Source organism: Telmatherina bonti (assembly GCF_933228915.1).
Source record: "Telmatherina bonti genome assembly, chromosome: 24".
Lineage (NCBI taxonomy): Eukaryota > Metazoa > Chordata > Actinopteri > Atheriniformes > Telmatherinidae > Telmatherina > Telmatherina bonti.
Genome location: NC_136633.1, coordinates 15,197,190 through 15,223,009, shown reverse-complemented (window position 1 = coordinate 15,223,009; position 25,820 = coordinate 15,197,190). Strand labels below are relative to the sequence as shown.

Below are 25,820 nucleotides of genomic sequence, written 5' to 3'. Positions count from 1 at the left end.
GTCATTGCTGGAGGATATATTACTTTTGCATATTGCATTTTTATGACATTTTCTCCTGATTTTTTTTTTTTTTTTACTTGTAATGATTTATGAGATCTTTGCAATAGCATTTTTTTTTTTAATACTGTATCTCCTACAACAGTTGAACATATCAAGTCCCACATTATGTGCATGCAGAACATTATGCATGTTAATAGTTTCACATTGTTTGGTATTTGTCTGCATTATGATCAGATGCAAATATAGTAGGAAAGTAAAAAAAAAGATGACAGTTTGAGACATAAAAATATTTACAGATAGTTTTTTCAAGTACTCTGAGAGAGGATTATAATGAGTTTCCATTCCTAAATCATAATTAACGTGGCACAAATGGGGAAATAATGGTTAAATATGAGACTTTAAATTCTACTTTTTGCTTTTACATTCTTATTTTTTTGTTTATATCATTAGCCCAAGTTAATATGCTGTACACCTATTACCGCTAATTTCCTAACCACTACTGAGGATTTGAGGGAAAAAAAGATTGACTGTATGTGACCAGGTTGTATTTTTCACGACAGGTGGCACTTGGACAAGCACTTAAGCACTATGAAAATCAAATATGAGCACTGTGACAGCTTACTTTACCTAGTTATCTTTCAGATTTTATTCAGCATCAAGCCGTGAACTGTAGCTACTGAGCTTTTAAGGTTTTCTCTGTGCAGTTTTAAAAAGGCAGAGGAGTATCCACCACCGCATCAGTTCTGTGACACTGCTGTCACCATTTAGAGCGCCCAGTCTTCCCCTTTAGCCCCTTTGCAGATATTAAAAACACATCTTAGCTGTGGATTAATTCATGAGAGTGCAAATTGTTTCTCCTAGTGCCTTTTTCATATCTTCCACTGCAGGAAAATAAACCATGCATCATGCTGCTGCAGATACACAAACAGGGAAGAGCATATTGTGTTCTTCACTGATATTTACAGTCTGTCTGAGTGTAAGCGTATACTGCATACTGTGGTAATGCAGTATGTTGGTGAGTCTCATCACTGTCTCTGTTTGCTTTTATTTGTGGTTTATAGAGTTCGTCAGATTCTAGTTGATTGCAGTTCTAAATGAGTTTTTTACCTGAACCGTCATTGGATACTATAGATGTTAACTGCTATTACTTCTACTGCATAATAATAATAATAATAATAATGAAAGTGTGTCAAATATTGCCACTTTAGTCATTTGTTTCAGTAGCTTGTATTTGAAATACATGATATTATTAAAGAAAATACAACAATTAAACATGTAAGAAATTAAAACATACGTAAGAAAATACAGTAGAAAACATAGCCATTGGCACAATATGACAAAAAAAGGAAGACAACAATCATTTTTAGGTAACAGCAAATCAAACAGCCCTTTAGAAGCCTATAGAGTGAAAAGCCATAAACAACACTTCACAAAGTCAACACAGAAACCATGAATTCAGAAGTTCAGATTTTCAGATAAATTCAAAACTTTGGAAATCGCATCGTTATTTGTGTCACTTGATGGTCTTTCTTAGATGTATTTGTCAAACAAACACATGAAGAAGAATGAGAGTTTAGTGTTTTGTTTTCTACTGAGCCAGTTAAAGTGTTCTCCCAAAGGAAGGGTAATACCACACGAGCTAACCCACCAAGGCTAGAGACAATACTGGACAGGCATGAGAAAAGGAAGAATTGCATAAAAGTAAAGCTTGGTGGTTAAAAACTCAAAGAGCAGACCACAGCAGCCTACCTGATTGTGAATCAAGCAGATGCTTTGTCCTTGCTTCTGTTAAGCATTGGCCTGAACCCCCTTCAGCCAATTAATCAACAAAGCCAGCTGTGGATACTGACTCAAGAATGAGATCTACATCAGTCACCTGCTCTACATGGATAACTTTGAGCTGCATGGTAAAATCAAGCAAGACAGTGACACAGTGAATGGTAAAAACAGAATCCAGGCCATTAACAGCTATGCCCTGCCTGTGTTTAGATACCTTGCTGGGATCATAAGCTGGCCAAAGGAAGATGTTCAAACCACAGGCACAAAAAGTAATCACCGTTGTCTAGAGGGTTCAACCCCAAATTCAGTATCCAGAGACTATGTTCTAAGTGCAGGGAGGGAGGTGGAGACCTTGTGAGCAACAGAGCCACTTTCCAACATGAAACATCTAAGCTCCAAGAATACATCAGGAAAGTGACCCCAAGGGATAAAGCACTTACTCAGTCCAGTGGAAACTGAAGGTGAGGGAGTTGAAGGGAAAACCCTTGCATGGGATGTATCGCCACGATACAAGTGCCGGAAGTTAACAAGTCCCACCAACGGATAGAGAGGGCTGGACTGAAAGACAGAGACACCAATTGTGGCAGCATAGGAGCAAGCCTTGAGTATCAGGACTAAATAAGTCCAGATCTACCACACCAAACAGGATCACAGGTGCAGCATGTGCAAAGAGGCCCCTGAAACAATCCAGCACCTCATAGCAGGGTTTAAAATACTTCCAGGAAATTAATTCATACATCATTGCCAACTAACCAGCATATTCAAGCAGAATATGGATTGGAGATCCCTAGGTCACCATTGGTAACACCTCCCAAGGTGATGCAGAATAAGAGGGGTAAAATCCTGTGGGACCTCCAGATAAAGACCTACAAAATGGTGGTTGTCAAAAAATCACCATCGGGACTATGAATAAGCAGCAGAGGAAAGTCACTGTGATTGACGTAGCCATCACCAACACTGGCAACATCAGGAACAAGGAACATGAGGAGCTGGAGAAATGCAAAGGGCTCAAAGAAGAGATGGAGAAAGACTGGAAGATGAAGGTGAATGCAACAGCAGTATCTATAGTTCACTGGAGCACAGAAAACAGAACAGAAAACTAAAAGAAATATCAAACATCTCAGTCCATATGAGCGCAGGCCTCTGGTAGGATACCATCGGCCTTTGGAAAAATGATGCATCAAATTGATTAAACCACCAGAAGAAACTGTGTTAACATGGACAAGTTAAAGACGTATCTGCTGCTAATATGTATTGCATTGACTTTTAAGCAATTAAGTATTTTTAAATTGCTATATGGATACTTTTATTCATGTCAAGGCTCAGAAGACCTGCAGCACTGTATGTGTTCCCCAACTTAAAGTTAATACTGACCACCTCTCCATTCTACAAACAAGGGATTCCCAGAAGGAGTGGCCCTAGATAACACCCAGTAGTATATTTAGTTACTTTATTGATTTGGATGCTTCTGCGAGGCGATGAACAGTCGAACAAGCTCCCAGGCTTATCTGTGATTCTGTGGTAATAAAGATGTCAGACAGAGATCCCTTCCAGATAAGCCACTTCTCCAGGTTGCCCCTGCCATTCCTCAGACGGACATGGCAGAGGGGTGACCATGCTTAAAGGATCAACTTTAGGTTTGACTGAATTCTGAGCAGTATGGCAAACATGTAGTCATTTCCGGTGATTAGGTAATTATTTTGAAAAAAAGAAAAATGCATTAAAAGAAGTGGAAAGTTCAACTAGCAGTGTCCAAACATCACTCACAGACATGGACATGGATGACATGTTCCTACCAGTATCCAGCAGCTCCTGCATATTAATTTGTGACATAGAACAGTTGTTAGAGCTGTTTTCTTTGTAATATTGCTGCCACAAGTTCCTCCTTATAACCAGTTTCCACTATGATTGGCTCTGCTTGGTTCTTGCTGAGGTGACAAGGTGAACTTGACGTGACCCACTTTGGTAAATGAGCGCTAGCTAGTGGTGGCAATCTAACTGTTGTTGTGTCTTCAATCAGCACTTTAGGAGCAAATGTTCTGAAATGTTTACTTGATCTTCATAGAATATTCTACTGACTACAACAGATGTTTGGACTTGGTGCATACTGCATGTTAACATGATTTTAAGTCAAAATTTGAATGCATTTAGACGTGAACTTTTTCTCACCAATTCTATGCAGTTGCAGGGAGTAAAAGGGATTACATTTAGTCTTTCTCTCTTGAAACGATTACAGGACAATGAGGGACTTTAAAACAACTATTTAGTACTTGTTTCAGTTCTACCTTTATTGGATATGTTTTGCTTTAAAGCTTCTCTAACTTGATGATTTAAGAAGTAATTGTCTTAAACTGTGCGATAAGTACAATTCTGCAACGTTTATGTTTGCACCGTGGTTTAAACTGTTTTTTTTTTTTGTTTTTTTTTTTGTTTGTTTGTCCTGACAAAACTCAAACAAGGAAAGAAAATTGTGAAAATAATCTTGTCTAACCAAAAACACAAAATCCATGTCTGATTGTTAAGATGTAGCGACTCTATTACAACACGCTGCAAATGAACATCAATTACACAGACATCAGATTGGTGAAAGAATGAACTATACGGTGCATCCATACTGCTTTAGGGTAGGAAGGGCGAAGAAAGTGAATAAAGGTGAGTTCAGCCATTCTTTCTAAACGTGAAATGTAAGCAATTTGTAGCTAGGGATGAAAGAGTTGTTTTCAGTTCTACTTACAGTTCACTGGGGTTTCTGCTGGCTGGACTCTGCACACAGATGTAGTTAAGGTTAAACAAGATCTGGCATGTAGGATTACCCTGAATTTGTTCATCCCATTAGCTGTCTTTGTATTTTTATATATATATATATATATATATATATATATATATATATATGCCCAACCAGAAAACAACAGGTTACTTGTCAGGGAGACTGAACCCGTGTTGATTGTGCATGGTTACCCTTCAGTTGTTGGCATAATAAGATGTAAAGCAGCACACTGCAATATGGCATAATTTACAAAGTGTCCAAACACATGGCTTGCTTATGCATGCAAAGCTGTGAAAAGAAAAATTCATTTGGGTGCCATTAAGAGGAGTTTATCCCCCTACAGTGAAAGGAAATAGACTTTTTTTGCTTCAATTGCTGATATGCTCAGACACTTTTACATACTGGGAACCAATTCATTTTGAAAAATAGGCTTTACCTGACATTGAACTGATATATATTGTTTAGCAACTGGAAAAACCCGTACATGCTTGTATGTATGTGTATATATATATATATATATATGTACACCTACATTATGCAAATATACATTTATCACAACATTTACACATTGCAAATCAAGGCGTCCATCTCTAAAAGCCACTTTGATTCAAACTAATGAGGTACTTTAGCCCTGAAACGTTGCATTCTCCTCCTCGTGAGTAGGTGATGATGCTGAAATCATTACCCACTGAGACAATATGCTGGACAAGTACCGTTCTTCATCACAATACACACACACACACACACACACACACACACACACACACACACACACACACACACACACTGTGTGCTTTATGAAGAAACAAGACAGATGAAATTTGACAATGCTGTAATCAGTCACACAGCTGCCTAGTTACCTGGACTGATTAAATTTCAATTTGCAAATTCAACAGTTGGCGTTTCATGAAGAGGAAAGACAAACGGTGCAAGTTTCCGCTCCACTTGAGGATAATGTGCATGCACCTATTCTCACTTTAAGTCAAGCTAAGATATGAACCATAACAAAAACAGTAGTTTTAGGTCACATTTGTCCTAAATACTGCTACCTTTAGGAGCTAAATGGGAATTTCCATCACTTGTATCTAAATATTAGCTTGTTTTAACATTAATGAGCTCCTAACCATAATCCATAAAAGTGTGACTTCTTTTTTATCATGGTAGGTTAAAGGTAATGTCCAGAGTTTCAGCACAAATATCAATCAAAATGTATTTGTAAAGCACCTTTCAAACACATGTATCTGAAAATACTTTACATAAAATTAAGAGAGACACGAAAAAACTTGCAAATAGAAAGATGGCTGATAGCACTTAGAGTGGAAATGAAGAATATGAATGAGTTGGCCATAAACCAAATATGAGATTTAGAATAAAGCAAAACAAATGATAAAAAAAAGTAATAATAATCAATATAAGCTTTATAAAACAAAAGGGGTTTTCAGCATAACCAACTCAAGTTAGCTTGTGAGCATGCACTACTAGGCTATCATTTTAGGAGTGAACATGTCTACTGGGGTGATATAGGAAAATGAGTTTATCCTTAATAAAGTTATTAAGTGCTTTGTAAGTTATTTGATAAACTTTTATTTTTTCTCTTTTTTTTCTCTCTAAATTAGACAGGAAAACTGTGAAAAAGAGGCGAGAAAAATGAACACCTGCTAACAAAAAATAAAAACTAAAAGAAAGTTTTTTATATGAACGCTAAACAGAACTTCCTTACCAACACAAACCATTTATAGTTGCCAAATTATGCTTTAACAGATGTCCAAGGTTATAAATGAGCCATTTGGTTAATCAAAACGAGGAATGAAGCAAATCATTTCCCAGTAACATTATTCCACAAACTATGTGCAGCTGAAGAGGGACAAGCTTTAAATGAAATGAAAAAAGAAAACTGTGGTTTTTGTCAGAAGGTGTGAACAGCTTGGGTGGTTAGTAACTGGTTAGTGAGTTACCCAGTTTCTTTCTGGAAAAGAGAACATTTAGATTGTTGTTTTATTAAGTGTTTTCAAACAAATATATATATGTAAAAAAACAAAACAAAAAAAAAAAAAAAACATATAAAAATACACATTACTTAAATGTATTCATTGGCTCCTTCATTTACCCTGTATAAAATTTGGTTCATGGAAATTCTGATTGGCCGCCATTGATCAAAAAAGTTCATTTCGAGCCCTGCTGGTCAGTACTTTTGTTGAAGTGTTTTGGATTAGTTTGATGACTTTGAGGTGTTTGGGTAGTGAGCTAAAATTACAGTACAGTTGTGGTTCCTTAACATGATAAGTACATTTATCCGTTTTTCTATATATTTTTAGCCTCACTTTGGTAAGGAAGCTTTTGATCTTGGAAAAATTTTGAGAAAATTCTTTTCTAGGTTTTTTCTAAAATATCGGGATCCACAGTAAAGCCACCTTAAGTAGCTATGCCATTGAGATGATACTTTGGTTCTCGGGAATGAGGACAATAATCTCTGTCTTTAATGAATCTAGCAGCAGATAATTGCATGGCATTTGGGTTTAAAATGGTTCAATATAAGAAGGAAGCCTCAGTAGCTCATTAATTTCCTCAGGCCTAATGGATAAATACAGTCGGATGTCATCAGCATAAAAAAGGACATTAAAGTCAAATTGCATAACTATATTGTTCAATGGGGATATAAGGAAAGAGAATAAAGTTGGACTGAGACCTGAACCCAGAGAAACAACAAACCTGTCTGTGTTTAGAGTAAGGATGCCAAAAGTCTGTCCTCAAGGGCCACTGTCCTGCAGGTTTTCAATGTATCCCTGCTCCAACACGTCTGGCTTACATTAAATCTATCCAGTAGACAATTAAGTTCTGTAAAATGACTGATTAATTTGAGTCAGGTTTTTGGAGTAGGGATACATGGAAAGCCTACAGGATCGTAGCCCTTGAGGACCAGAGCTGGACCCCCTGGTTTATCGGGTCACATGATGTACACAAAGAAATTGGAAATCATTGGAGGAATACGACTGAAACCAGAATGAACAAGTACCTGACTCTAAAAGATATTTTCAGGTCTTTGTAACATGATTTTTGGCCACTGGTGCCAAATGTGGCTCTTAGAGGCAATAAGGTTCATTTTACTTTGAGATAATGGAGTTTCAGTCATGTGGTGTCATTTAAATCCAAGCAGTCATTTTGGGTGATTCATTTATTTAAAACCCTTTTTTAGGATATCAAAAATGATTAAACTATAAAACAAGTTTAATTTAAAACTAATATTAAATTTTTATTTACTCTTATATAAAATTTCACTGTTATATTATTGACCTGAACTACTTCCCCAGATTGTGAGTTATAAAAATATATAAATTTGTGTGGAAAAAATAGCAGTTTATATGTAGAATTTGATGGTCAGTGTGAAGGTATCATGCACGAAAAACATGCCTTGTGTGAAGGGAACAATGATTTATGTCCTCACCGGCCTCTTTTAACACAATCATTAACTGTAACTGCTGTTTTGTTTCAATACATTCACACCCTTCCAAACTGGGAATTCCTGCATTTTTTCTTCTTTTCCACTGACATAAATTTATTATCCAAGCCAAGTCCTGCATTGTCTACCTATGGCTGCATCCTACCTCTGCGGCAGGTCCAATCATCAATCACTTGGAAGGGCCATTAAGCACCTTTTCTTCTCCAGAAGAGTGAGCTGACATTGGGCCTCGGTGGCAACTCGGCTCCACCTTCTTTCTCTCCTCTCCTGACTTATTGGACCCCCCGTATTGTAGGTTAGCTCCTAAAATTCAATCCAGATCTAAGATAACCATGAATAATGACATACTTCCATATAAAATGGAGGAGCTGGATAATGCGGGACATAACATGCTTCACACTTTTTCTTTCCGTAGCCACTGTCAAGCAAGCAGAAGCCAGCCTGTGGCTGATGTGCACTGGCTTTGTCACATAACTGCATTATGTAGCGTCCCCAAAGGCTACAGCATAATGCGATACGCCGCGCGACTGTTGCTAGGATTCTACAACAGCCTCGCCTCATGAGTTATGTATTAGTGTTTGTACTGCAGCTCCAGGAACAGATACTGTACCGCACTTTCATTGTTTTAGTTTTGTCTGCTAATGTCCGGCAAACCTTCCTCTTTGGTGTTTTTAATTTCAGACTCAGGGTCTTAACTGTAAATGTGTCTTGACAACGGAGACGGCGCTCGTGAAACAGGCCCATATGAGATTGTCGGGCTGTCTGAGACAATAAATATCACTGCTGAAAGCCTATAGCACAGCAGCTGCTGGAGGCACACCTCCCGATATCAACACACACAAGCACACGTACACACTCACAGCACCACTGTGTCATCCCAAAGTCATTGTCAACACTAGCTGGCTGTGTTGAAACTAAATCACGGTCGTGTCTGAGTCTGAAAGATTGCCTTTCCATGTGTTCAGAAGCACCTTGAGTCGTTGTGATCCACAGCATCAACGGTGTGAAACGCAAGCTTCTTTTAGTTTGTTTCACTGCATTAAAATCAATATTTTATTTTAATTGAACCTATTTTGTTGATGACTTCAGGAAATTGTACTCAGAAGGTTCATTTCCTTAATCTTCCAATGGTTTTCTGCTATGGGTTTTTCTCCTTTCCATCTAAGTGAGATATAATGAAAATGCTGTGGTAGCTCATAACTGCTTAAAGACCAGTTCCAAGTGGGTCTCATCCCAATTCAGAGCTTAAGTCCTGGAATTTGATCAATTATACTGTAACTTTACTTGGGACAGTGCATGAGAGAACCAATAGGCTGCCCAATTAAAGCCTTTTGATTGAGTTGAATAATTGACTTTCCTTTCACTAATGTGCTGGTTAAGAATCCAAAGTACCTTAAAAGGACAGGAATCCAAGCCACTCTCAACATGAAAAGTAGTGTGTGGGTTCAAATACTGCTCGCTTGTGTGATGTAGTTTCCTTTTGAAGTGAGAAAAAAATCCACCTTCCACCTAATCTGCACATTTTACTTGACACTGGACAACCTCGGGATACTTGTAGCAGAATGTGGCAAAAGTCCTTTCAGAGTAATTCTCCCAATTGTGCCACAAACACCTGAAATTTTCATTTCAAAGTCAAGGTCCCTACCTTCTTGGAGGCCGCCTTCTTTTTATTTTTTTATTTTGTCACACAAGGTGAAGAAGTGCATACTTTCCTTTCGGAGCTCATTGAAGCGAATTGGTAAACAGGTCCCTGCCCGCCCATTGACTTTGCCGTCGCATGGAGGATTCAGATTGCAGCGACGCTCCAGTCGGATCAAGCTGCAAAGAGTCGACATCCTTGCCGCTTACATGCACCACTGCACTCTCCTTGACTGACTAGCAACGAGCTCTATATGTATGGAAATGAGTAATAATCACTATAATATGCTTCTTCTCTTGTGTTTTAAAATGATGTCATGGTTTTCCCCTGCATGATGCCTTCTTCCCCTTTTCACTTATCCATTTCCACTCTCGTGTACCTTACCTTCTTGATCTCATTTCTTGTATGTCTCCTTTCCGTCCAGATGCAGGAACAGGTTCACAATTAATTATGCTTTAACATACATCCCCCTCTATGCTCTGCTTCCTTTCCCTTCATCACCTTGTGCTGAAACTAGTTTCATCAAGCTACACCTCATAACTTTGAAGTCATCTTGTTTAAACCCCCACTTTGTCTTTCTAAACCTATGTCTATATGCCTCATTTTTTATTTATTCATTTATTTTTAATGCCTGCAATGGACTGGCAACTTGTCCAGAGTGTACCCTACCTCTCACCCACTGGGGAAAATTCCAGCTTCCTTGTGACCATTAATTGGACTACACGGTTAAGAAAATTAATGAATGATTGAATGAATTCCTAATATTTGGAATCTAAAAGGAGCCCATGCTGCCTTCAGGCCTGCTGGGTGCAGATTACAACTTAATTGATTTACTATCTTGAGATGCAAATGTTTTTACATGATTCCTCCAGACTATCTCGTGATCTTAAGCCTTCAAATTCTGATTTATAATTTGTTATTTTTATTTATTTCGTTTTTACTGTGCTAATGTTGGCTGTCTGAAGATAACTGAATTACATTGTTATCTCAAGGTATCAAACATTGTTTTCTCATGAGCACCGCAAATATCTAATTATTTTAAGATAGCTTCCAAGATCCAGCAGCTGCTTCCTGCTGATGACGACCCAAAGCGGCTTAACTGATAAAACTGAAACCCTCTGAGAAAAAGTCTGGACTGATGAAACTAAATAGTAGAAAATTAACCACACAATTAAAAATAAACCCCGCAAGGTAGAACTGTCAGTAGGATCTACAAAAGGAGAAGTAAAGCCAAAGCCACAGGTTGGGATTATGAGTTACTAAAGTTTTAATTCAGAAAAAAAAGAAAAACAAATGGGATCAAATGAGACTTATTTGTATGATCTTGAACTGCAGCAAGCTAGCAGAACAGCTCTGTTTCTCCTTAGGGTGACACCAAACAAGGTGACAGGCTCAAATAAATTAGATAAAAATGATGTTTTGTGGTTGGTATCAATAAAAGTAAAAAAAAAAAATAACAAAAAAAACAAAAACAGTTTGAATATGTCTTTACTAAATACTTTAAGTGTTACAACTTTCATCTTCAGAGTTCTGTAAGGCCCTGAGATGAAATCTGGGAGTCTATTGAAAATTAAGGAAAAGATAAAGCATTCCAGTTCAAAGAAAATCATCTATAGATACTATTTTCCCAGGCCAGGCAGACATTAAGCTGAAGGGAAATGCTAAAGCAGATCTCAAATAAGCTCAGAATTCCACCACAGGATATGGAGCAAGCTGTGCAGCTGTTGCTGTCCAACTCTTCATATCCCAAAAGTATGGCCTATACAGTGAAAAAATAAATAAATAAATGAAAGCACAAACTTAAACTAAAACTAAACTATAGTTTACCATCCAGACTAAACCATTTTAATATGATTCTGATTGACAAATGAAAACTGGAGATGTTTAACCACAGAAACAATATTATTCTATCTCTCTCTCACTCTTTATTCAGACTCTAGGTCCATTAAAAAAAAAAAAAAAAAAAAAAAAAAAAGTACACACATACACAAATATTTGAAAAAGGCACTTTTACCAGACTGACATCTCATGGTACTGAACACAGGCTGGGTGAACATTCTTATAATCCTAATAAAAGATCCATCAACACGACATATAAATGTTGACATCAATCATCTCAAAAGAGCATAAATTCTGATAATATTATTGAAGCACGGTGGTGGAGTTATTATGATTTGGGTTTTGAAATGAGTAGTTTGTAGTAGGAAGCCATTTGTCTGGAAGCAACTCAAAGCGGACTTTCCAGCATCAAGTACTGGCAAACCTTCCAAGGAAAGAGGTCCATATTTTAACTTGCTGTCCAACTGAATAAAATTGAGGCTTTAAGATCGGTCAAGTCAAAAATCAGGATTATATTGTCAATAAATTAAAAGAGGAATTAGATGTTGGAACATAAGGAAACACTTTGCTGTTGCAAGAATTTTGCAAGGACATTTAGTTTTTGTGTTTTTTTTAGCTTTTTTCACTATTTTGATGAGATTTAAAAAAAAAAAAAAAAGGCTTTTATTCTGCGATCCACAGCCACAGAAGGCTGCAAATGGAAAATCTAACAGAACTCTGCATCTTGCATTTGTAAAGTTTATATATTGACACATTAAACATTCTCTTCTCAATGTCTAACCAGTTCCATTGTTTAAAAATATTCAACTTAAAAATTCAACTTTCTCAATTCTTTCATGTTAAATTTACAAGCAAAAGACTTCAGGGCTGTTTTTAAAAAGGTTTGGGAGAAAATATTCAAAATTTTACCAGATATAAAATTTGGAAAATGCATGAGTAAAAAGGAAAACCTGTTTTTGTCAAGCATGCAAAGGCCAGTCCTAAATATCCACAAAATCCCTCAATAAACCATGTTCAGCAATAAAACTTTATTTTAGAAAATGACATAAAAATTTATTGTGTTCCTGACTAATGATCTTTGTTCGTTATTCAAACAAAACCTTCAGGCTTTCATGTCATGTTAACATTTGATGGGGCATTTCATGCACAGAGCTACAGAATGTGGTTTACATGAATGAAAATGAAAAAATATAAAAAGATTAAAATGAGGTACATCTATAATTATGTAATTACATATGTTGCGGCTTCCTTTTCCTATAGCCGCTGAGAGGTGTTGGGTCCTGTAATATTGGTGACGTGCTTCGTCCTTCCAAAGATATGCTGGATCCAGTTGCGTTTTAAGATGGTTTATTTTCATTGGGATCAGCGTTGCTTTATATATACAGAGAACGTGCTGTGATGACTTGACAGAAAATAAACCGGAATAATATTGAAGAAAACACACAAAAGGCTAAAGAAAATTACAAAGGAGAAAAGCGAAAAACGCAACTGGATCCAGCATATCTTTGGAAGGACGAAGCGCGTCACCAATATTACAGGACCCAACACCTCTCAGCGGCTATAGGAAAAAGAAGCCGCAACATTTGTCAACAAAAATTACGGCTACCCAGCTGCCTCTCCCAAAAACCATTTCCCCAAGTGAGAGTGTACCTTTTAAAACTTTGCGCCACCCACATGCACTTACATCTAATCGCGCCCACACACGCACGCACTAACACCTGTATACGCCCACACACTCGCGCATAGTGCTCCACAGAATACATGTCTTCTATAACATACATGTATGTAATTACACTTGTGGTAATTTAAGAAAGAAGCTGGAACTGACAAGAAATAAATTAAATGTAATGGTGCAAAAGTGATCCCCTTTATATAATATATCATATATATTCCCAGAATCCATGCAGATGCAGTTTTCTTCTGTTTCATTTCAGTTCCGTGTTGCTTTTCAGAGCAAAATAAATTCATTCCAGCTAAAGTCATTGGTACCATCCTACTGACATTGCATAATCTAGCTCATTGGGAAAAGCATAACCTGTCTCATACCTCACACTTATTACCTAAAACTGCGTTATGCATCGGAACAAAATGGTATGATATTGCCATAAGTCTTCAATACAGTAACAAAATTTCTCTTGGGAAGCTCGATCTGCTCAGAAGCCACTGCGTTCCCACAAAGCAGATCAATGCGTTGTCTCATCGCAGTTCATAAAGTCTTCTAATAATGCCAGATCCGGAATGATAAGCTTTCAAATACCTATCTGTCACATATGACCTTTTATAATATGAATATACCGAGATTGCTCGGGCACCAGCAAAGCTATATTAGCAGTCTCCGTGTTCTTCTTCTTGATTCAGTGTGTGAACATTGTCAAGGGTGTTCTCATATTTACCCACAGTTGGTAAATTTCATACGTGGCATGGAAATGTTCTTACACACTGATTTATAAATGACGGCCTTGGTGGAAAAAAGTCTGCATAACTATCAGCGTTGGTGGCAAGGATTTCTGAGTAACTTCATAGTAAGCAGGATGAGTAAATTATAATAGACTCACAGGCAATTCGCCTAAAACCATCATGCATGTTGGTAGATTAGTTAACATAAGTGCTTGTTGAGTCAAATTTGACTTGGAACAGTAGATTGGCAACCACTGGGGACCCATGAGATGGGTTTTATCTTTAGTATTCACCTCTGCTCCCTTTTTTTTTTTTTTTTTTTTTTTTTAAACCGCGGTTGCTGAATTATGACAGGACACAGTTGACTGTGTGCACTAGTAAAGCAGGTCTTGATTCACATAATTATAGAGTTGTTGACTCAGCAAGACGATAGCTGATTTCAGTACTGGCTTGCATGCAAATACCCCCCCCCCCCCTCCCAAGGTAAAGCCAAGCCATGCAAGGTGAACATCTTCCTACGGTGAAAGTAAAAAGACATTTCTGCATATCTGGAGGGGTTGCAAGTGCCCCGAGCTCTTCATTCACCTTGGCCTCCTATCGCACGCTTTTGGTTTCCAAGACAGCACAGGTGCCTTCTATCGTAATTATGTTGTGTGGAGAAAATAAAGCACTTTTGACTCTGCCTGCCTTGGCCTCCGTCCAATGTTTCCAGGAGATACAAAGAGCAATTTAACAACATGTGAAATTCACATATCACCCAGAGGATAGAAGAGAGGAAACAAGCCTGTCAGTGGTGCGTAGGATCCTGTTTGACTGAGATTTCCACACTAAGCTACTAATTGCCTCAGATTGGTGGAGAAAAGCACCAGAGGAAGCATTGAACTGGCAGTGCATGATGGGTAGTTGACCTGTACCGGCGAGGTCTTGTCTGTGCCTTGTGGTGATGTTTCTCCTCTTTGGAACGTAGGTGGAGGTTATTTGCGATTATGAGATCTGCTTTTGAACATGTGTTTGCATTAGAAGATGAAATGATGCACAAACCCTCTGAAAATACTTATACCTCAGACTGAAGCTAAAATCAAAAGATTCAGTTGAAATAAAATCCCTAAAAAACAACCCAGACTTCAACTTTGATTACTTTTCCACCAGCCAAGTCATTTTCAAAGGTCTGTTCAGGATACTGCTGGTGCATGTGTGTGTGTGTGTGTGTGTGGGTTTGGTGCATCTTGTTGGAACAAATTAGCCCTCACACTTGCCTTGTCAAGTGTGTTTTTTTTTTCTTTTTTAAATAAAACACACAGGGAATAACATCAGTTTTGCGTGCCCACCTTGTTAACTTGGAGCACATCACCCACAGGGCAGCTTCTCCAAGCCGCGTTCTTCAGCTTCAGTGTCTGTGTCTCTGAAACAGAGCCCAGTTGATGCTTCGGGAGGGAAAATGCAGGTGCGTGTGTTTACTTCCCTCCGGACCTCCCTCCCTCCCCCATCTTGTGTCTCTGCTTCCTTTCCCTTCCAGCACATAGGCATGTAGATAGATATCGATTGAGATTGCTTTCGGAAAAACTACTTATTGCAACGGAAGAAATTTAAATGTGAAAAAGAAAGAAAAGGGAGAAGGGTAATCTTTTAATTTAATTTGGTAAATTACAGCAAAATATCCTCTCTGAGTCTGTTTTTCTCTTCTCATCTGCCTTCTCTCTCCCTCTTTGCTCCCACTGGAAGGCTTTCCTGTGGTTGCTAAGCAACAGGGAAACAGTTTATCTTTGGTTTTGCCAGCAGGTCCCGGAGGCTGGAAGGGAGAAGGGGGCACAGTGGAAGCACTGTAGCGTCTGCCAGCATGAGAGTGCGTGCCCACAGCTGGGTCGGACTGCGGAGCGGCCTCCCTGTTCCCCAGTCACAACGCCCCCCGGCAGTAACCTGAGGGTTACGCGGGAGTTGATAATAGCAAGACGAGCTCGCGAAGCTCGACAGCCCCCAGCGGTAAGCAGGGGGTCAGGGAAGGGTCGCAGTGATGAAACAGCAAGACTTCCAACCAATGAAGCCACATCAACAAGCTGCCCCAGAGGAAATGGGGGGACAAAAAAAAAAAAACAGCCTTTGTTTTTTGAAGCTGACTCATAAGTTGCACAGAGTTGCATAAAGTTCAGAACCAACAACCAAACATGAAACTTTCAAAACGTATATGACGTATAAAAATAGTTCGCCAAGGGGCTTTTGACAGGCAATAGACTGTCTCACAATGGAGGGCCTTCTGGTAATAAGTATGCTAATCAAAGCCTCTGCTGAAATGGATTCTACTTCTCTTTTATTATGTTGTTCTTATTCTCTTGAAGTGATTGACACATTGTAATCTTGCTAATAAGCACCTCCTCTGTCTGGTTCCTTCCCATTGTGTTTGTGTTTCAATAGGCCAACTTGGCAGGTGCACAGTGTTTCCTTAGCACTCAATATAGAAGCTAATCTCAGTTACCTGCTATTATCCTGAAACGCAGACACCCAGCACGCCGTCATTCTCCACTAATGTACCCCAGAGGTCAGCAGCCAATCAAACCTCACATTACTCATTTCTTCCCTCCCTCCAAACCAATCCACCACATTATTATTAACCTGTCTCTGGTCATTAGGATGTGTCTGAAACTGCCCGATGCTTCAAGAACCTTTTCCCTTTGTGCCCTCTTGCTGGATATTTAAATAGAATAATACTTTGTTACCAGGCAGTGACTCGCCTTAATGTCCGAGACCGATGTCTGATACTTTTAAGTTAATATTTCAGCTATTGCAGAAAATGTATTTTAAAATAGTTACCAATGTAAGTAAAATCAGAACAAAATGCAAAAACTCTGTATTAAAAGGGTATCCGGCATCATGAATAGCCATCTGGAATCTGAAATAATGCAATTGGGTAAAAGAAAAAATGTGATTTGTTATTGTGTAAGCTAAGATTAAGTTACAGATATATATATTCTGTTGCATATTAAAGAAACACCTTTTGTAACTTTATTCCAAAATAATCACCACAAGGGGGCAGAGTTTTTCCGCACTTTTTTCTTTTAACTATCCAGGGAAACTAAATTGCTTGAACAACAGCATTTATGACTAACCTTTAGTCATGTCTTTGCTCTTCAACCTGATATTTGTTGCTTCTTCTGGTCTCTTTCTCTATTTTTTTCCCTTCCATGAATACATTTTGATTTGGTCCATTACTATATGTTCAACACAGCATGTATTTTTTGTCATCTGCAATATCTTGTGTTTTGATGGTCGTTATGATTGTGTTTAATTTAATGGTATTTTAGAGCCTTTAATCTTTGAAAAATAGTTATTTCCCAGTCTTCAGGCAACTCTGACAAAACAAGCACTTTAATGTTGTGTTGAGTTGTGCTGTATCTTGTGCCAATTTCCATCCAGCGGCTTTGGCAAGGCCCATAAATCTAGACTTAGTTGAAGAACTGAAAGATGACATCATCAATACATACCATTTTTTAAAATTCATTCTTGACCATTTATCCTCAATTTTCTTTTTCCCATTCAGTTAGTGGTGACCCATGCGGGAAACTATTTTCGAGAATTTAAAAGATAAAATTCACTTTTCGGTTTGCCCCCATCCTTCAGGCTAACTTTGCAGTTGCATAAATTTGCCTCATCAAGTGTGTAAAACCGAGGTAATCAGCTTGCTCTTTAGTCACTTCTGAGAAGGTCAATTGCTACACAATGAGGAAGATTGTAGAGGTCTTCCATGCTCTTCAGCACCACACTTCACCTCTAGCTGAAACTCTCCCTTTCTGTATATTCTCTTTTTTTAAATAGTGGCCAATAAGCAAAGACTGAGTTATCTGTTCAGACCTAGGCTAAATTATTTTCACTCCTTTTTTTTGTTTTTTGTAATCCTGTGTCTTCATATACTGTAAAGGATTTGGAATCTTATTAAATTCAAGAAATCACTGCATTTTAATTTGAATGTACATTTTTTGAAAGGTGCAATCTTAACGGGTTCTCCTACATTAATCTAAAATTTTTCTATTTTAAGTTAACAAACTATTCTTTTTCATTTAATTAAATTAGAGCTAATGGACTCAGTAAACTTTAATCAGGGTTGTACTGAGCTGACAGCTGACATTTTAATAACTTCCATCCATCCACCCATTCATCCATTCATCCTTTCATCCATCCATCATTCCATCCATCCATCCATCCATTCATTGTGTAGATGTTTCTCTGTGATCAGGTAACTGGGGAACCTGCCTAAGCAGAAAAGTCATGACTTCCTTTCCCTGGTTACTTCTCCCAGCACTTTGAGAAAGATCATGGCATTCCCAGACCAGCCAGTATATATATACATATAGTACCTCCAACACATCCTGGGTCTTCCCAATCTCTTTCTTCATGAGAAATGACTGATGTGGAATACACATAACTGCAACAGTCCGCCTATCAATATCTGGTTCTAAGATACTTGAACTCATCCACTTGGGCAGAACCAAGCATCCTTTTTCCAACTGCTTCAAACTTTGCTACAAGTCACCCTAGCAAACATTTATCTCCTGATAAAGCAAACCATATCATCTGCAAAGAGCAGAAACCTAATCCCAAGGCCATTAACTGTATTGCCTCAGCACCTTGGGCACCTAAAGATTCTGCCAATGAAGGAAATGAAGAGAACCAGCATCTCCAGCCTTTCTCACTGGAGATGGATATTACTTACTGCTGGCAATGAAGACCAAAATTTTAGCACTGGTTTTACAGGAACAGCACAGCTCATTCAAGCAGGTCCAGTACGGTGAACTAATGAACACCTTTCCCAGTGACAAAAAGGACATGTAAGCTGATTGAACAAACTCCTATGCCCATAATTACCTAAGTCCCCAATGCTGTCCTTGTTGCTGAGCCTGACTGGGTCCATGGAAATAGGTTCGGCCACCAGGTGTGCACCACCTCCAGGCGGACGGCACATAAAGCCCTGACAAAATAGCTCCTAAAATCATGGGGACACTCAAACCTCTCCAGAGTGGTAAGGTGGTCTGATCGGGGTGCGGATTTTAATAATTGTTAGACTGTATATCTAAATATTTTATGAGGTTGACATTTCAAAATGCAAATGGCATACTCTACATGCTTAAAACGAGAGAAGTGCATTACCACCAGATGGGTTGTGAATGTGGACAGATGGCTAAAACTGAATGAAACAAAAGTTTTAAGAAACCAGTAGATTTGCTTGCACCTCACTTGAGCAGACATATTTGATACATTAAGACCAACATGTTTTCTTCATGGCTTTGGGTATTGACAGTTCACTCATCTAACCCATCCATCCATCCATCCATCCATCTATCTATTTTATGAAACCAATTGGGCAGTTTTTTCCAGCAAATACCAAGTGAGAGGCAGTGTTCATCGTGGAAAGATGGGCCTAAATCATGTTGAATGCATTGTGTAACACCGAAGAAATTCAGTCAAACTTCCTGCAACATTATCCAAGACTCCACACTAACTATATTAATGTCTTCTTTTTTTTCCCAATACAGTCTATCAGGGAGGTGACGGGCTACGTGCTGGTGGCACTGAATCAGTTTGAATATCTACCGCTGGAGAACCTGAGGATCATCAGAGGCACCAAACTGTACGAGGGCCGCTACGCTCTGGCAATTTTCCTCAACTACAGACGGGATGGTTACTACGGTCTGAAGCAGCTAGGTTTACGCAACCTCACAGGTCAGACTGATGACTCATTGGATGATATGTAACCACGAGCAGTTGCAAAATTTTGAGTTTTGTGCTTTTTGATTGACATTTTCTCATGAATGTGGTATAGAAATTTATTGTCTACTGTACAAGTGTATGGAGGCACTGTTATGATCAAGGGTTGCTTCAGTTCAGCAACATTATATGTACAAAAAATGAGACCAAAGGTCAATTGAATACCTAAATAGACTGATACTGAGTATACTGAGACTGGCTTATTTCATCATGGATATTTTTTTTCTCGAATGATAAAAGCATATTCCAAGATAGCTATTCTAAGATGAATTGAGCTTAAATTATGAAACAGTGGTTCAGGGAACATAAGCATCATTTTCACACATGGATTGACCACCACAGAGCCCAGACTTTAAATTGAGTATTTGGGATATGCAATTTTAAATTTTCTCAGAGTAGTCTGAGTCTCTTATCATCATGAAAAATTAATGTAACACAAATATCTTGTGACACAATCTAGGTTAAAACAAAGTGGCAGCTAATGTCATAGTCAGACTTTTTAACTGATTAACTAACTAAACACTTCTGAAGCTATGGGGTTCTTTTTTTTTTTTTTTTTTTTTTTTTATATATATCCCCATTAGCTTGCAACAGCGAGTTCCAGCTATTCTTCCTGGGTCCTTTGTTAAATACAATTAAGATTACATGTGTTACTGTTCATATTCACATACCTATGTACTTATACACACGCACACACACACCTACCTACCTACCTACCTACCTATCTACCTACCTACCTACCTACCTACCTACCTACCCATCTATCTTTCTATCTATCTATCTATCTATCTATCTATCTATCTATCTATCTATCTATCTATCTATCTATCTATCTATCTATCTATCTATCTATCTATCTATCTTGTTGTACATGTACAACAAGATACAACAAGATCTTGTTGTATCTTGTTGTACATGTATTGTACATGTACATGTACAACAAGTACATGTACATGTACATGTATTGTACATGTACATGTACAATACATGTACATGTACAATACATGTACATGTATTGTACATGTATTTTTGTACAATATATATATATATATATATATATATATATATATATATATATATATATATATATATATATATATATATATATATATATATATATATATATATATATATATATATATATATTGTACAAAAATACATACACATGTTGGTACTGGTAAAAACCTTTTTTTTCCAATTGATTATCACTGTATGTTTTGTTTCCACATTAGAGAAGGGACCTCTGAAAGATATTTTAAAAAGAGGTTTTATTGATAACTTATAACAACTGGTCTGACGTTGTTTGTCTTTGTCATGTGAAAGTGCAAAAGCTAAAGTGATTTGTCTGTATCAGAACTCTAAGTCATGACCTTGCCATCAGTTAATCTTTCCCATTTTGGTGCTACGCAGCAGTAGAGTGACCTACCAACCCTAGTCAGAACAGTCAAGTAAAAAACTGCATTGTGCTCTTTAACATGTTTTAACATAATCTTTTATCATATCTCTTCTGCCAGCTCCTTACAAAGTGACTTTTTCTCTTACCACACAACTGATTTTCTCATATGTGCGCTAACTGTGCACATTAAGCATTCTGCTATGGCACGATGGTTTAATTTAAGGAGAATTGCCTTTATCTCTGATATAACAGCTGGACTGAAGCATGTGATGTCTTCTGACGAACAGCTGGGATAAAATGTCAGTAGTAAAACAGTAGGACTAATGTAGTTCCATGTTGTTTTGTGTAAAATTAATGAATACAAATGAAAATCAATAAAAATTAAAAGAAAAAAAATGTGCAATACCATAGCAGTTTAGACTAATTATAATACTTCAAATAGACAAATATAACCTAAAAACACTGTAATTTCCCCATAATTATAAGACAGTGTAGATATAACATTTAAGAAAATAATATGTTAATTACTGTTAGCTTTTACTTTTGTTATAGCTAGTAACATTTCTTCAAAGGTATCAGAGTTTGGCTTAAACACTCGCTCGCCATTTTATCCAAATAAGTGTTTACAGTTAATCAGCTAATCCCAGAGCAGCAAGCTGATGCGTTTAGGCATATAGACGTTGGTCAAAATATCTTATCAAAATGTGTTGTTTGTACCAGATGGGCTGGTCTGAGTATTTCAGAAACTGCCCATCTACTGGGATTTTCACACACAGCCATCTTCCAGGTTTCCAAAGAACAGTCTGCAACAGATATTTGAATATCTTGAATAGTAATCTTAAAAACCTACAGTTGTCTATGGGCCAAAATGCCTGGTTAAAGGCAAACCAGCTGGAGATGAAAGAAAGGCAATAATCACTGTTTAAAACTAAGGTATGCAGAGTATCATCTCTGAATGCAGATGGGATGCAGCAGCAGAGTCAGCTAAGAACAGAAAACAGAGGCTATAGTTCACACAGGTTCACTAAAACAAGACAATAAAAGCTGGAAAAGCGTTGCCTGGTAAGAGGAGCATTGATGTTGGTGATCTTGGTGTAAAGGTAAACAGCAGCAGAATGATAGAGTCCCATTATGGATGTGCAGCTGACAACTGTGCAGCAGCTGTGTGATGCTATGCTTTCAATATTAAGCAAAACCTTTGACGAATCTTTCCAACACCTTGTTCGATGTATGCCATATATACTTTACGTAGTTCTGAAGGCAGCAAGGTGCAATAAAGCAACTGTGAAGTAATCAGGCCTAAATTGTTTTTCCAACATCCACAAAATGTCATGATACATAAAGTTGCATAACTAAAACAAAATTATTCCTCAGTTTTAGAACAAAATACTAAATACTCCCAATGATAAAAGCTGTATTTTGGAATTGTATACACAGTTTTGGATGCATCTACTAATGAAGAAATGTTCACCATTTACTTCACTTATGTCAACCTATTTGCACAGAAACAGAGATTTATTGTTGTGTTTAGTATCAATAAATAAAATGTATTCCGTTATTTTGTCACATGTTCAAATAACTGAAATTAAACGAGTTTATCTTAAAGAATAAATACCAGTTATTTAAATTAGATTATGTTTATATGAATTCTTCAACTCTATCTGTATGTTGAATAAATTACAATTTTGCAAAATCATTTTAAGTAATTCCAAGCTTCAGGGGTTTCCTATTAATTTTCTACGAAATTGTAAGCTTCATCACTTGTCTTCAGATTCTGTTTTCTAAGTTAAATTTCAGGCAAAAGGGGAAAATATTAATTACAGTGTGCAGAGATAATCGTAAACAAAGACTATTAATGGTTGGATAAGCATAAAAAATGGAATGGGAGTTGGACTTAATGGCAAAAATATGAATTTCTTGTTGGTTTTTTCCTTTCATTTACCTTGTCATCCTTCCATCTTGCACATGTAGAAATTCATCAGATAAGACTTGTTTGTGTACTTGCATGTAGACCCAACTGCATCAGAGAGTGTAGAACGTCTCTCAGCCCCAAACACGGCTTTCAATTTGTATTTAATCTTGTTTGAATTTGGATGAAATTAGCAAGATTTCTTCATGGCAGAAAAACGGGACACAATCACTGTTGTCCTTCCAACTAGAATTTAGCTAAATCTTTTATAGCATTTCACCGTGGCCAATAAATGGAAACCATGTCCAAAAACGTAAGTCCTCCAAAGCACAGCCAAAGAACAAAGACAAATCCACAAGAACCTTCCAATTCCTTGCGATCTGCTCCCACGAAGGTACCAGAAGTAATTAGTTAGAATTGAATGAATGGGAAATGTGGAAGGACATTTAAAAACACTGCTACATGTTTCCCATTAAGGTTGGGTTTGTGTTAGACTTTCCAGCGGAGATTTCCAAATCATGAAAGAATGGAAGGATAACAAACTGGGCTCAATCCTCACCATAGTCCCATCATGTGGTATGTACCCTAAACTGCCAAAGCATCAGGATGCCTTTTCTGTATCCTCCCTTTGTTTTGTTTTGCCTGAGGTTTCTTTTTCTTGCATCTGCCCATTTTGTTCTTCTTCCCTGAGGGAATTGCCATTTATCGCACATCTTTCCTGCCTTCCTTTTGCAGGCAGTTCCTAGTCCGATTGTTGTTCACGTGTTCGTCAGTCACCCTCCTTACATTGCTTGTATACCCTATAAAGATGAACATGGATGCACTAAAAAGAAAAAAACCATCAGTGTTCAGAGAGTTGAGTCCATATTTTACTGACTGCATTTAATGGCTGCCAATAAAACAGCAATCCAAGTTAAAGAATGTGGTAGAATTAGAGTAATAAGGTGCACTTTATAGAGTCTGAAAGGTGTGATAAAGGACTCAGAAGAGTTTAAAGGGCATGCTGACAGTCTAATCTGGTACAGCAGAGGGGTGCCTTCCAGTGCAAAGAAAGAAAAACCTGCTCTGTTATCCCTGCATGAGTCATGATGGCTAACATGTTGCTTCTGATCCTCTTTAGAAGATCATACATAAAGTACACAGAAAGTTGCAACCACTTTTTGCCATTTGTTTGTTAGAACAAGCATGAATGGGCTCAACTGTATTTAAAGGTGTTTGGTTTTTCCCTGAATTGCATGTGCTGCAGGATCAGTGTGTTTTACAGGCTTTTAGGAGTAAAGCAGTGCAGTCATTTGTTTCAAGATTCCATTTTATTTACTATCTGAAAGGAGGGACATATAATGACAAATTGTATAACCGGAAAGTATACTATATATAGAGCTCCCCCTTAATGTCACGGCTTAGTGTTGAGAGCCAAACTCTCTCTAGTTCCTCTATAAGTCAAACTGTGTTCTTAGAAGGCTTTTCAATGTGAGCTATAAGGCCGTTTTTAAAGTATTTGGAGTCCATCATTCTGCAGTGACAGTGTTTGTTTTTTTTGTTTTTTTGCACATGGAAAGCATTCAAGACAGCTGCCAGTCTTCCCAGCAGTGGAGATCCCTGCAGGTTCAGCCCAGCGTCAGACTCTACAAAGCTCAAAGAAACTGCAAGGCCCTGAAAGCTTCATCTTGGCATATGGGCTTCAGTTAGCACGTTTAAAACCAAAGTTCAGGATAATACCAGTACAAACCAAAAACTGACTTAGGTTGGTCTCATAGAGTTTATCATTATGCCCTAGAACTGATTGAGGATGTTCTGTTGCTTGACATTATTCTTTATCTCCAACATAAAGTTTGTGTTGATTGTCATCACATAAGCTCTCCACTGTCCTCCAGCTTGTCTGGTTTGCATTCTGCACATCTCCTGTTCCATTAAATTCTCAGGACGAGTGCCTAACATATTTAAACTGTATCCCATGCTATCTGAATACAACCAAGTGAGAACCGGCAATGCATATAGATCAGCACTAACCCTTCTCTATTCCCACCCCTTCACCGTTGGGGAGAATACACAACATACGTTTTTAAAAACGAGTATTTTATGCTGACAATTATGACCAGATTAACTTTCTTACAAGCAGCCATGCAGATGTACTTACTCATGATAAAAGCATACAAATTCATTTCATTGTGCGTTCTACCACCGTAGTTGCCAGTGGCTGGAGGGGATATAAGTGGCCGTGTGAGAATACACTCAGCATTTCTCACTGCACACAATGCATTAAACAACAGCTTTACGGCTACTTTATCCCTCTGTGGATTCAGTGCACAGAGGGAGTCCACAGAAAGCGTGAAATTCAATTTTGGTGCAGAGGCGGCATGCATACAGCTGTGCAACCTTCATCCAAGCAGGGATATATAGTAATCTGTGTTCGAGGTGTTTCTCTGATATCAACTTGTTCAGCTTCACCCTGTGATGCTACAGGAGCTGCTAGTGAGCCATGTGAACTGTGTGCATACCTATAACATGCCTCACTGAACTCTGCAGCGCTAATTACCCCATGCTGAGCAGCAGCAGGTATAATGGCTATCGGATCTGAAACACTATCAGATCTGATGGTGTCATATGTGAAATGGTCTTCAAACACAGTTACTGTCTGCATTTACTCTTTTTTTTTTTTTATTTGTTCAACTTTTTCTGCTTTTCTTTTTTTTCCCCTGTCATGTGAAAAAGCCTCATTTGGATGGAAGCCCAATGATGGTGTATCCAAAGAAACTAACTTCCCATCTGCCAGACATGCCCCTCTTATACTATCCTCTGTCTTTCTCTGATAATTTCTTTGATTCTCTCACTTGCATTGCTTTCAATAATTCTCATAGGGACAGTATGTGACTGTGCCATGGT

At 37.9% G+C, this 25,820-nt stretch overlaps 1 protein-coding gene across 1 annotated transcript in view; it reads left to right on the top strand.

Annotated features, from left to right (window-relative positions):
* The window catches only part of LOC306773740 (receptor tyrosine-protein kinase erbB-4-like), a gene marked incomplete at its 3' end in the record, with an annotated part of 325,583 nt that overhangs the window by 182,629 nt on the left and 117,134 nt on the right, over positions 1-25,820 (top strand). Inside the window, exon 3 of the mRNA XM_079263638.1 lies at positions 19,401-19,587. Coding sequence (XP_079119764.1) covers positions 19,401-19,587 — 187 coding nt within the window. The remainder of the gene's footprint in view (positions 1-19,400; positions 19,588-25,820) is intronic.